Consider the following 12,833-nt stretch of genomic DNA (forward strand, 5'->3'; position numbering starts at 1 on the left):
CATTTGAGTGTACTGCAGCAAAAGCACTGGCACAGTTTTGTACTTCAAGTAGGACAACTGCTTTTGTATTTTATTGCAACAAAAATTGCACAGAGGAAGGAACATATTTACAAAGGCAATTCTGTCTACAAACTGAGGAGGCTGAGACACAATAGTGGTATGATTGATAAAGGCACAATTTTTAAAAAATAAAGTTTCAGCTGACACTGACAGTACCGTAATGAATTCGAGGCAGCTTGCAGTTCACGTGTGTCCTCGAACGTCGCAGTCAGATGGCACTCCGGGTGAAACGACTACAGCACTATTACTGGAAAGTGTCCATGAGCTACAGAATAGGCACGAAGCAACATGATACAGTGGAACTGGCAACTACACATTATTTAAAGACAGCAAGTGACAGAAATTCAGACATTTCAGTCCAGTGTTTCCCACAGGATCTCTTTCCTGGAGTAGAAAGGCATCTGAAACAGCGTTTAAACTTTGACATGAGTCCTCTGAAAATGAGGTGAAAAAACCCACTGTGCTTTACCAGGGGTCACAAAAACGAACAAAGCATCTACCATACTGCTTGGTGGCCAAGCAGCCACTGATGGCTTTTGATGGCTTCTAGAAGAAAGTAAAATTTAAAGGTGTAGTGTGTAGGACTGAGTGACATCTAGTGGTGAGGTTGCAGATTGCATTATGCCATTGTGATTTTGCTTCCTTTCACATTTGTTGCTTCTCTGGTGTTGGGGACTTATGATCCATAATTTCATGAAAACAAGGGTTCTCAAACAGGAGCAAACTTTTTTTCTTCAGTCTTCTAGTGATGCTGCAAAATGTGAGTAAATATGTCCCTTTTGGGCTACTGTATCGAGATGGTGGCCTCCATGAGGGGGCCTGCTCCTGTGTTCATGCAGGGCTCAGTCTAAATTTAGGAAAACACGAGTTTGATGCAGGTAATTTATACACTAACAGATACGAATGCTATATTAATTTATGCCAATAAATCCTACACACTGCAGCTTCAAGAAGAAGAAAAAAAAAAAACAGTACAGAGTTAAAGATAATTTCCATTTCATACAGGAGACAAAGGTTTTTGGTATGAGGTCAAATATTTATCTCCAACTATTCTCAGGCACTTGACAAAACCAGCTAAAATCAAAGTTCCACATGGTTTTCTTTAAATGGCAAGTCGGACAATTTTGCCAGCAGTGTTTAAGGCACCATTTGTTCTCAACATGTACATGGGAACACATAAATTCATTGTGGTGTGTTAAAGGCACATGGCTGCAAAAACTGCAATCACTGTTTTCACAAAGTGATCAATGATGAAATGGTATAAAGATGGGAATCAGGTTATAAATACTGAGTAAATAAATCAAACTTAGAGGTGAAAATTAAGAGATCAGTTTGTATTACAGAAGAAGATGAAGCACATTGTCGCCAGCATTAAAAAGAGAAATATCACAGGATTCTTGTGTGCTAATAAGAGGAGAGAAGAATACATAAGAGACGATCATTTTCAACACAAATGGTGAAAAGTTGACAAGGAATTGGCCCCAATACAAGGCTCTCATTAAGGCCAACAAATACTGTTCATTCATAGTTTCCATATTACAAACTTTCTGAAACAAAAGTTATTTTGACTCCACCCACAATAACCACAGGCTAAATAATTCAAAGCGCGGTGTCATGGGAATCCCACACACCTCTGCAGCGAGCTGCACCCGTCGCTCTCAGTCATGAACTCAGAAAAGGCCAGTAAGACGGTTACGTCAAGTCTCGTAATTACACGTTCTACAACGCTACCTCTGAACAATGTCGCTGATTTCTTTGACAGATGAGAGCAGCTTGCTGAAGTCCTGTGGTGTATTAGCGCCCCCTGTGGCAGTGGGGCAGATCTGCAGCTCACGCAGACTGTTCTCCAGCTTGTTGATGGCCTCGCGAAACGCGAACTTGTTCCTCATCTGCTGGATGGAGTCGACGTAGCTGACGCAGTATTTGGACAGGTTCTTGCCGGCTTCCAGCACAGCGCTGTGGCTGCCCGTCTGCTCAGAGTTGCGGCAAATTGCGGCGCGGAGACGCTCGGCGCCCTCCAGCACCATTTCGCGTGTCACGGCTGAGTTGGGTGTGCGTTCGGCCGGCTGGCGGGGTACAGTCTTGCGGAGAGAGCGCCGTGTGTTCACTAGGGGGATGAAGGTAGTGGGTGAAGCCAGATCGCCTGGGGAGGTGAGCGAGGAAGGCAAGCCTAAGCTCTGGGAAGAGGCAGAGGTGGTCACAGATGTAGATGAAGAGGAGGTCTTCAACGGCTGAGGTTTGGAGGTGGAGCTCAGAGGCAACTTCTTTGTTCCCTCACTAAGGGGTGTGCGTGCTTGGTCACTGGTAGTCGATGCATGCTGTGGCTCTGAGACTGAGGGGAGGCCCTTAGCCTTAATATCTGAGGCGGCGGATGGAGAGGGCAGTTCTTGTGTGGGGCTACGGGAGATCTTGTTTGGTTTGGCATTGGAAGGGGGAGGTGGTGGTGGTGCTGGCTTGGCTTTCTGGAATTTTCCCCTTTCCTTGACAGAAGCAGAGTCCACCGTAAGCTTGTTTCGACGGGCCCTGCACTCCTCCCCGGCGGCACCAAGAGCTGGGAAGACATTGGGCTTGAGAAGCTCAGCGGAGAGAGCGCTGGTCTTTGAGTTCTCTAGACCCTGCACTCCTGGTCTTGTGACCAGCTTAGGTGTTACTGCCTGAGAACTAGACTCATTATCTTTCAACGCCTCATCGGTTTCTTCTGCTTTCTTTGGCAGACGGGGTGGGGGGGTCAGGGCTCCCATCCGAGGGACATTTTCTCCTTTGTTCTCGCTAGCTCGCTTGCGCGGCAGAGCTGGCTTACCACCAAAGGTGCCTGAGTCAAAGTGCCGCTGGCTCAGGTCTCGCGGCAGTGTAACAGACTTCCACTCAGTGCCGTCAGAGCCGGTGGGCACATTTGAGGCAGAGGAGGACCAGAGAAAACGCTTGGTGTTAGACATTGATTCATCCTCACTAGGCGGTGTGGTAGCTGTCTTGCCCCCCAGACCAGGCACTACTGGGCCTCCTTTCTTCCGTGGGAACAGAGGTCCCGGATAGGTGGGGGCCCCATTAGTGATGCTTCCTGGTCCGTTGTTAGTACCTAGCAACTTTGAGGACTCGGGCCCATGTGTGCTGTCATTAATGGCACCGTTGTTGAAGGCATCACTGTCTCGAGGATCTGAAGCCATGCCCCTCCTGTCACTGTGCATGTCCATTTCCCTGAAGGAGGAGCTACGTTTGGGTGGAGCAGGTGCATTCTTTTTCTTTTTCTTAATGAGGCTGAGGAAGCCACTGCCGCGGGTCTTGTCCTTGTCTTTGGGAAGCAAACGGTCATCTTCATTCAGGGTACTGTCCAGGAGGGGGCGCTCTTTCCTAGGGAGCATGGGTGAAGACACTGCTGCTTCTGGCTCCACTGACTCTGAGAACAACAACAACAAAAAACCCATAGATCAGGTATAAAGGAAAAAGCAGAAAATTGTACTTATAATCCAGATAAGAAACAAAGTGACAAAAGTTTGCTGAAACTAATTTTTATCTGTGGATCTGATTATCAAACATGTGCCCTGCAACTTGTAATGATCATTGTCTTTATACATGAATATCCAATATTATGAACCACATCAGAACGAAAGGGTGTCTCACCGGGACTATCTCCATCCCGGTTGTCCATGTTTTTGCGCAGTGTTCTGGTCTTAGTGGGGAGCTCTGGAGCCTGTTGGACGGGACACAAAACCTTCTTCTCTTTCTTCCCAAGTTCCTTTTCAACCTCTTCAAGAAAAGAAATATTGAAACAAAATGTACCCTTAAAAGTTGAGATTTAAGCATTGATTAATCATCACTGGAGGGCAGATGACACACAAGGAAACACCAGGGTGATTAAACATTTGCACAGCTGTGTATAGCCACGAAAACAGGAATTCATGCCCATTTATAGACATTTACAACTTACAGATAACCTCAAGAAATGAAAAAGATGACTAAAACCCACTGACCATCAGAGATGCTGGACTCCTGAAACATTGTCTCAAAAGCCTGGTGTGTTTCAGCAAAAGATGGACGTTCTGAAGGGATCCACCTCCAACCTGGTAGGGAATTAAAAAAACAAAAACAACTTTGTAGCTTTGTTTATAGAATTACAGAGAATAGCTCTACTTTGAATGGATGTGCTACTCACAGGCCCTCATGAGCTCATACACTTTCTCAGGGCAGCCCTCTGGTCGGTCCATGCGGTAGTCTTTCTCCAACAGTTCGTAGACCTGGGACAGGTCTATGCCAGGGTAAGGAGACATGCCATAGGTGGCAATCTCCCACAATAGCACACCAAATGCTGGGAACATAAGCACAAGATCAGTCATTTTATTCAGGCACTAGTACAATCAGCCGATACGTCGCATCCACTTGGCCTGTCCCTGTTGCTGTGACATCGAGGTTTCTGTATGGTGGATTATGCCCAGTAAAGTATACCACATGCCAAAAATCACCCAGCTGATATTCCCTAAAAATATAACTCATCTAAGTCTCCCTAAGGTAGTATTTGACATGACACTGGAGGATTCTCTGGAAAATGCAGCCCCATATATGAACCAGTCATCGCCTTAGTCACTGGTTAACGTCCAAGTATCATAACCATATTGTAAGACTGGAAACACCAGGATTCTAAACACTTGGACCCAGTTTTCCTGCAGATACTGACATCGTCAAACACCTCTGTATAGCAATTTCATGACTATCAGCAATTTCGAGGTGTGTTTTGATCTCAGTGGAACCAGAGACGAATGTCACTGCCAAGATAAGTGAATCTTTCACAAAGGTCGACACTTCCACTACGTACAGATACACATCTGATGGCTAAGTCCAGGAAGTACAGTGGTTTGCAAAAGTATTTGGCCCCTTGGTATTTCATGCTTTTTAATTTATTTATGCCATTTCAAATACAAAAAGTAAATCTGGTTTCTCAATATAAAAATTTGGAAAATTATGTTCCTTAAACTCAAACTGAAAACAAATCTCTACAACTTGATATAAATGAATTAAAAATATACAAGCCAAGATGATGGGTTGCATAAGTAATGGAACGCTTTGGTATAATACCTGTAAATAATCTTTTCTTACAACAAAACATGAAATCGAGGCTTGCCTCTCAGATGTACGCACTGGCAAATTGTAGCTGAACTTTCAGGTCTTTTTTTTTTTTTTTTAGAAAGTCCTCCTCTATACCACTTCATCATGAAGCTGTATAACTGGTGAGGCAAAATGCAACATGTACTATGCACAATTTCTCCAATCGCAGCCAGAGAAGTCTATAACATCTTTTGTGTTGTCTGGCAGTCTTGGTGGCTTTCCTCACTCTTCTCCTTCTTGCACAGTCACTCAGTTTTTGAGAACTGTCTACTCCATACAGATTTACCATAGCGTACCATACTGTTTGTATTTCTTGATAATTTATGCAAATAAATTCCAAGACATATTCAGTGACTTGGAAATGTTCATATATCCATACTGTGACTTGTCTGAAGAAAACTGGCAATAAAACTGATTATTTACAGGTATTATACCAAATGGGCCCATTACTTATGCAACCCATCATCTTGGCTTTTATATTTTTTATTAATTTACATCAAATTGTAGAGATTTGCTTTCAGTTTGAGTTTAAGGAACAATTTTCCAATTTTTTTATATTGAGAAACCTGATTTATTTTTTGTATTTGAAATGGCATAAATAAATTAAAATGCATGAAATATCCTTTCCTCTTGCTCATACAGTCTTTGCAGTGTTCTTTCTTCTCCTTCGAACAAACTTGGGGTTTTTGGGAAACACAAAGCCTTTAAACTAAAATAAACTTAATTTCTGAATGTATCAGCAGCTATGGACACAGGAGGCACTCTGGATTATTTAATGAAGGATTTTGATGGAGTTTTTCCTTCTTTCACTCAGGCGGACAGAGATGCTGTTTTCAGCTGTGCTCTGTTCTGCCCTGAGCTGCCACTGCGCAGCACTGTGGCCTCACAAACCAATAAAGTCGCTGACTGGCTATCTCTTTTTAAAAAATACAGAGGTGGGACTGCGGAGCTTGCCAAGCAGTGAGTCGCTACATGCAGCACTGCAAAAAAAATTATAATTCGTATAAATGGCGATATAAACATCCACAAAAATGCAGAAAATCGGCACTGATAATCAGTCGACCCCTACCAGGTATTATAGACTCATACAGCTTTACCTTCCCTCTTATGCAGTTTCACCAGCTTTACAATCTCAAGAGATTTGATCAACCACCGGTACCCTGGTAGTAGATATGTCCAACATCCTGCTAGGAATACCAGCCTAGCTCAATAAAGGATCAGTCACTTGTCAAACATGTGCCATCACTTGCCCTGAATGTGACGGGAGGTGTGGATCTGGAGAAACTTATTGCTTTGATTCCTCTGTGAGCAGACTGAGGGTCACTACACTACAAATGGTGTGTCAGCTGCTCATAGACTCATCTAACAAATGCCAACTTGCCTCTAGTTAGTCTCATCACAGCCCATTTTCTGAGCTCCTTCCTTATACAACATGGAATGTCCACCAAGATCTGCATGACAACTTCTCTGGTTGATATTCAGAGTGCCCTCAGAGCCTCCAGTGCAATGCTGGGTAGCTTTCTGGGTCTTATTGAGAAAGAACTCCTGGATTCCATTTAGGTAATTTGTTGTGGCCATGTTAGCAAGTACACCACTCAGATTGCTTAAAATTTCCCTTCAACACAGTCAAACAATAAAAATGCAAAGTACAAAATTCCATTGTTTAATGAGGTAGAATGAATGAGCATTGCATGAACCAGTGTTCCACAGTTGCACTCGAACTTACCCCAAACATCAGACTTAATAGAAAACTTATTGTAGGCCAGACTCTCTGGAGCAGTCCATTTGATTGGAAACTTGGCCCCAGCGTGAGCTGTGTAGGTGTCTCCAGTCATTAGTCTGCTCAGACCAAAGTCAGCGACCTTCACCAGGTGGTTTTCCCCAACTAAACAGTTACGGGCGGCCAAGTCCCTGCAGTGGAGAATACACAGACAAGACAAATGAGACCAACCACACTGTGGACACACACTTCTTATCAACAACACATCTGCCCACCAGATCCAGACTCATCATTTTGTACAGATCCTTTCATCATGTCAAGTCTGAGAATATGTGTTAGTGCCACGCTTCAACGCAACCACGACCACACAGAACCACCTTGTGTCCTGGATAGCAGCCACCCAGGCAGACAATCGGTCCATCCCCACATTTACAAAATAACTAGCAAGGTGAACCACAGGTGTCCACTTAGCCTTCTCCAGCCACTGGGGTCGTCAACGCTCAGGTGTGTGGTTGTTCATGCACAGAAAAAAAATGCACCAAATGGCCAAAATGTTGATGCTTCATGTAGGCTATAATATTAATAAAGACATGTCATCTTTTTTTAAAAAACAAACAAACCTCCTCTCAGGGATGGGACACGGGCCATCATGGAAACAAACACTGAACTATAAAAATACATAGACTAATTAAAGGGCACTGCCAGTCACTCGCACCAGTTAAGACAGGCGTATCAAGGTTGTTGCCACATCTGCTGTAACGCTGCCACTCTGCAGGGCAACATGTCGAGACCCGTCAAGCTGAAAATTTAAAATACAGTTTGGCAAATATCAAAGTCATAACTCGTATCCTTATTTCTACAAGACCTGACGAAACATGTTCCAACACACAAACCATCTTACAACACAAGCCGTCTATACTGTAATAACAGCCTGGGATCATGAGAGGGAGAAACACAAGTGAGATTCATAGTCTGTCTAACAGCATTCTTTTATCTGAATGAATGCTGTTTGTGAAGATCAGCCATCACACAAACCCAACTCAAAAACGCGACACCCACCTGTGTATGAAGTTTTTTTTCTCCAGGTACTCCATAGCAGAGGAGATCTGTGTGGCCATGTAGAGCAGCACCACAGCGTTCACCTCCCCTCTGTTGCACTCCCTCAGGTAGTCGAGTAGATTTCCATGGGTCATGAACTCTGTGATTATATAGAACGGCGGCTCCCGTGTGCACACGCCTGCCGCGAACACGAGGATACAACAAAAATGGGTCATTACCGCCACATTCTGAGCTGCATGTAAACCTGTTACTGATGTTGCTCCACAGCCACGTTAACATACCCAGTAGTTGTACCAGGTTGGGATGTTTGATCTCTTTCATAACAGCAGCCTCCTTAAGAAACTCCTCCACTTCCATCGTGTCCTCCTAAACATTGTTTGGAAAGTGAGTAAAGACACAGACTGCAGCTGTATCTATTTACCACCAGGTGGCAGCATTACCTGGCCAAATTATTTATGTTTATTATAATTAGCCCATAAAGGGAAACATACATGTGGACAGAGTTTTCTCTGACTTCATACCTTAAGAGTCTTGACGGCCACAGTGAGATTGTACTTCTTCCACACGCCCTCGTAGACCTCTCCATACTGGCCCCCTCCCAGCTTCTGCTTCATGGTAATGTCAGTGCGCTCCATCTCCCACTTATCGTAGTTGGGTGAAACCCCGTAGATGGTGGGCTTGTTGCGTTTTGGTGCTGGGTAGTGTAGCGTGGTGATGAGGCCGTCGGCCACTGTGGAATGGTGGTGCACCAGCTCCGCCAATGTGTTGAATCGGCTTTCTGACGAGACGTACAGCTGGAAGAGGACAAGATTCCACATTTAAGTTGGCATGGGTCGACTGCTGGTGTCAGGGTATAACCACGGTTTTAAAATGGCACAGTTCCAAAACCACAAAGATTTCCTGTTCTACAGTATGAGTGCTATTAACAAACCTGATTTCATTCCACAAGGTTCAGTCAGTGAATTTTGTGCAGTTAAAAATGCGCGTCATGACTGAATGACTGTGGGAATACAGTATATTGGTTGGCAGAATTTTAAAAAAATAAAGAGCCACGACTGCAACTTAATGGAGGAAAGTCAAGAAACATGAAAAGGCTTTGAAGAGTGACTAAAAGAGGAGGAAAAACACTGCACACATGATGAGCTGAAAGTAAAACTATTTTGATGTCAACTAAATCACGACCTAAGTAGGGAGCTGCTTTGATTTTATTCATGACGTCAATACTCTTGCCCCAGTAACGGGACCGATAAACCCTAACTAGTAAGCTAACATCAGGAAGTACCCCACTCATCTTACTTTAGTCAGAATTCAAAGTAAAAACACCACAGAGTCAGGATGCTGACGAACAAAACACATTACACAATCTGAATCATGAAAGACTCCCCTATCTCGCTGGAAGAAATTATTTTTGCACAACGTACAGCAATCAAACTTTTTTTTTCCTCAAATTTGCAACACAATGAAGACTCACAAAATCTCATAATGACCCACACCTTAAAGGATGCAGAAGAGATATTTGCTTAAATTTCTGCCTGCCAAAATAACATTTCTTTAGATTTATTATAGAACCTACAAGACACACACACACACACACACACACACACACACACACACACACACACACACACACACACACACACACACACACACACACACACACACACACACACACACACACACACACACAGGGAACAAAAATATAAACACAACACTTGTTTATTTCCTGTTTTTCATCTAAAACATTTTTTTATATGCACAAAAGACCTATTTCTCTCAGATAGTCTTCACAAATCTGTCTAAATCTGTTAGTGAGCACTTCTCCTTTGACAAGGTAACCGGCTTGAGTGGGCAAATACTCACATTCGATGGCATCTGTCTGCTGATCAACTCTATGAGAAAGAAATGTGTTGCACTGCGTGAGGCAAATGGTGGTCACACCAGATACTGACTGGTTTTCTGACCCCCCCCAATGAAGCAAAACTGCACATTTCAGAGTGGCCTTTTATTTGGTATGCTTATGTATTTTGGGTCAAGGAAGAACGCCGCCAAAATGGAATGTTGATAGGAGTAATATTTTTGGAGAAACTACAGACATTAGCTAACAACACTGAACAATGGACATTGATAATTACATTCTGGACTCACACATCATTCCAGTGGGGAGGAGGGGGTAAATCTATATATTAAAAGCGTGAGTGAGTGCTTGTGTGATTTTATTTAGTAAGCTCAATGTAAGTACAGAATATAATTGTAAATACATTAAAAATACATGGATGACACAAGAAAGTGAAAACACTTATTTCCATTGTGGTCAATTTAACAAATAACAAAATACAAGTAATACAATTAAAATAAAATAATAATACTGATGATGATGATACTACTACTACTACTACTACTACTAATAATAATAATAACAATAATAGTGTGTTTATGGTAACAAGAACCTAATCAATTTCTAAATACATGAAGACAGTAAATTAACATTAAAAAAAGTATATAATTAACAGGAAATAAAAGGGCTGAGTTCTTCTTCTAAAAATTATTGAAGTCTGAAGCCCCTTTCACACCAGGGCTGCTTCGAGTTGCGTCGTGCAGCGTCATGACGATGCCACGTGAAAGAAACCCAGTGCCGAGACGATGCAGCTCAACGCCACAACAGAGCGAGGGATGCAAAGGACGAAGCAAATCGGACTCCAAAAATTAAATATGTTTAATTATTTTTGCATCCTGTACTCGACAGAAATTAAGTGGTTTCAGCACAAATCAGAGCAACAGGACGGTACTCAGCGTGACTGGAAGCCACACCCTCACAATACAACGTTACCTGACAACAATATAATTCCTGCTGTGTCTCATTGTTCACGAAATATAAATCATGCAGGATTGTTTTTATACCGTGTACACAATGCAGTAAAAACGACACTCAGAAAGAGCACAGACAAAAAAATACTGACTGCAGCTGCTGCAGCAGCTCCTCGCTCTTCTCTCACAAATGTGTTTAAATAAAGTCCATAAAAGTCCTGCTCACAGACTGATTGGCAGAGACAGGACATGTTCACATCCAGTAAAAAGTCCGGACATATCCAGTCCACTCGCACGATTCATTCGCGCGCGCACATATGAACAATTAAAAGAAGAAAAAAAAAGTGTCTGGCTGCAATTAGTTCCTTGTTCTCCCCTCAAACTCTCATTACTATGTTAAAAAAAGGACAAAAAAGGACATAAGTCCTGCTCACAGACTGATTGCCAGAGACAGGACATGTCCACATCAAGTATAATTCCAGACATCTCCACATTTGCTCATGGACGGTGCGTTTGCTCGCATACATCTCACGGTCAAAGGAGGAAAGATAAACTGTAACAGAACTCAGAGCGCAGACCTGCAGCTCAGCACAAGAACAAATATAAACTAGAAGAGAAGCCAGAGTGCACAGTCTGTCTGCAGCCAAACTGTGTACTCTGATTCCTCTGTGCAGAGAACCTGCAGGCTGCGTTCTTACCTTTTCTCTCCCCCCTGCTGCGCGCACCTGACGCAGACATTCCTGCGTCGTCATGATGCCACAGGAAGCAACTCGAAGTGGGCCCTGTGTGAAAGGAGCTTAAGGTTCTAAAAACATTCTGGATTCTCACACCATTCCAACTCATTATACAAGCTTTGCATAATTAATTACCACCCTTGAAAAATGTCAGCTACCTATTTTCTAAACACTACCCAATCTAGAGCCCATGGATCCCCATGGGCAATGCGCTAGTTAATTAGATTTTTTAATTGCCTGACAGGCCTGGTTGAAATACTAATAAGTACCTATGAAGAAGTGGCAGCCCATGAATTAACAAGCATTATGTCTATATTTTCCATTTCAATGAATGCGACTTAACTAAATAAGATACTTTAAAAAAAATTTTAAAATACAAGTGCACAATTCATGTCTACCCACTTTCACATCTGTGCCTCCCATTCCGGTGGCCTCAATTTTGGATCGGCATTGAGATCTGGTTCCAGATTTTTCAATCCACTGGAATTGTAGGCCTCAGACGTCATAGGATTCCATTATTAATGCCAGCATGTTTTTCTGACAGTTCCACATTGCAAAATACTCATGTGTCATGATGTCAGACCTGAATCTACCAACAAGGAAAACAGCTGCACTGATTCTGAAAATTGTGAAGGCCAACAAGAATAATCGATAATGGAAACATAGCAATCCTCATCCTTAGTCTTGATCACAAAAATGTAGAATTGTGCATTTTTCTTTTTACGTATCAAGCTTTATTAAATTAAATGGAATCTTTTCAGTAATTTAAGACTGCTGATGATGTATGAGACGACGTGTGTGTGTCTACGTTTGTCTGCTTCTTTATGTGTGCATACTTGTCTGTGCAAATGAATGTCTCAGCATGGGGCGTCAGCGTCTGCTGACCTTTATGAGCAGCACAGTGGTGGTTAGTGGCATAATTGTCATAGTTTGCATTCCTTAAGTGAGTTCACCTCTCTGCATCACAGACTGGAGCGGCGACACAGCCGAGACTGACATAAGCAAGCCAACATTATAGGGAAATCCCACACCACCACCTCTAGTGTAAGACAGCCTACACTTACAGCATGCACGCATCATGACTTATTTATGGAGAAAGACATTATAGCTACAAACCTTTATCCAGCTTTGACATTCGTGATCAAAACAAAACATTTCATAAAATCTGAGGACTGTTTAAAACATGCAGTGAGCTATTTGCAGCTACTATCCTATTCTTGGGGGTATTTTATTATGGATGCAGAGCATCACAGTTGTCTTGTGGATGCATTTCAATTTCACATGGAAACAGGTTTTTTTTTTTTTAATGAGGGGTCAACTAAAATGCATTTTTCCACATCCACAAAGCCACAAGACTG

At 42.7% G+C, this 12,833-nt stretch overlaps 1 protein-coding gene across 4 annotated transcripts in view; it reads right to left on the reverse strand.

The window, feature by feature from the left end:
* Positions 1–35: 35 nt before the first annotated feature.
* Positions 36–12,833, reverse strand: part of abl1 (c-abl oncogene 1, non-receptor tyrosine kinase) — a 66,812-nt gene continuing 54,014 nt past the window's right edge. For all 4 annotated transcript variants that reach the window (XM_034191643.1, XM_034191642.1, XM_034191645.1 and 1 more), the window contains 8 exons: positions 8,458–8,730; positions 8,218–8,302; positions 7,937–8,114; positions 6,884–7,068; positions 4,211–4,363; positions 4,029–4,118; positions 3,679–3,804; positions 36–3,454 (listed from right to left, as the gene is read on the reverse strand). In XM_034191643.1, coding sequence (XP_034047534.1) covers positions 1,788–3,454; positions 3,679–3,804; positions 4,029–4,118; positions 4,211–4,363; positions 6,884–7,068; positions 7,937–8,114; positions 8,218–8,302; positions 8,458–8,730 — 2,757 coding nt within the window. In that variant the 3' untranslated portion in view covers positions 36–1,787. The remainder of the gene's footprint in view (positions 3,455–3,678; positions 3,805–4,028; positions 4,119–4,210; positions 4,364–6,883; positions 7,069–7,936; positions 8,115–8,217; positions 8,303–8,457; positions 8,731–12,833) is intronic.

This window comes from Thalassophryne amazonica, chromosome 17 (assembly GCF_902500255.1).
Source record: "Thalassophryne amazonica chromosome 17, fThaAma1.1, whole genome shotgun sequence".
Classification (NCBI taxonomy): Eukaryota; Metazoa; Chordata; class Actinopteri; order Batrachoidiformes; family Batrachoididae; genus Thalassophryne; species Thalassophryne amazonica.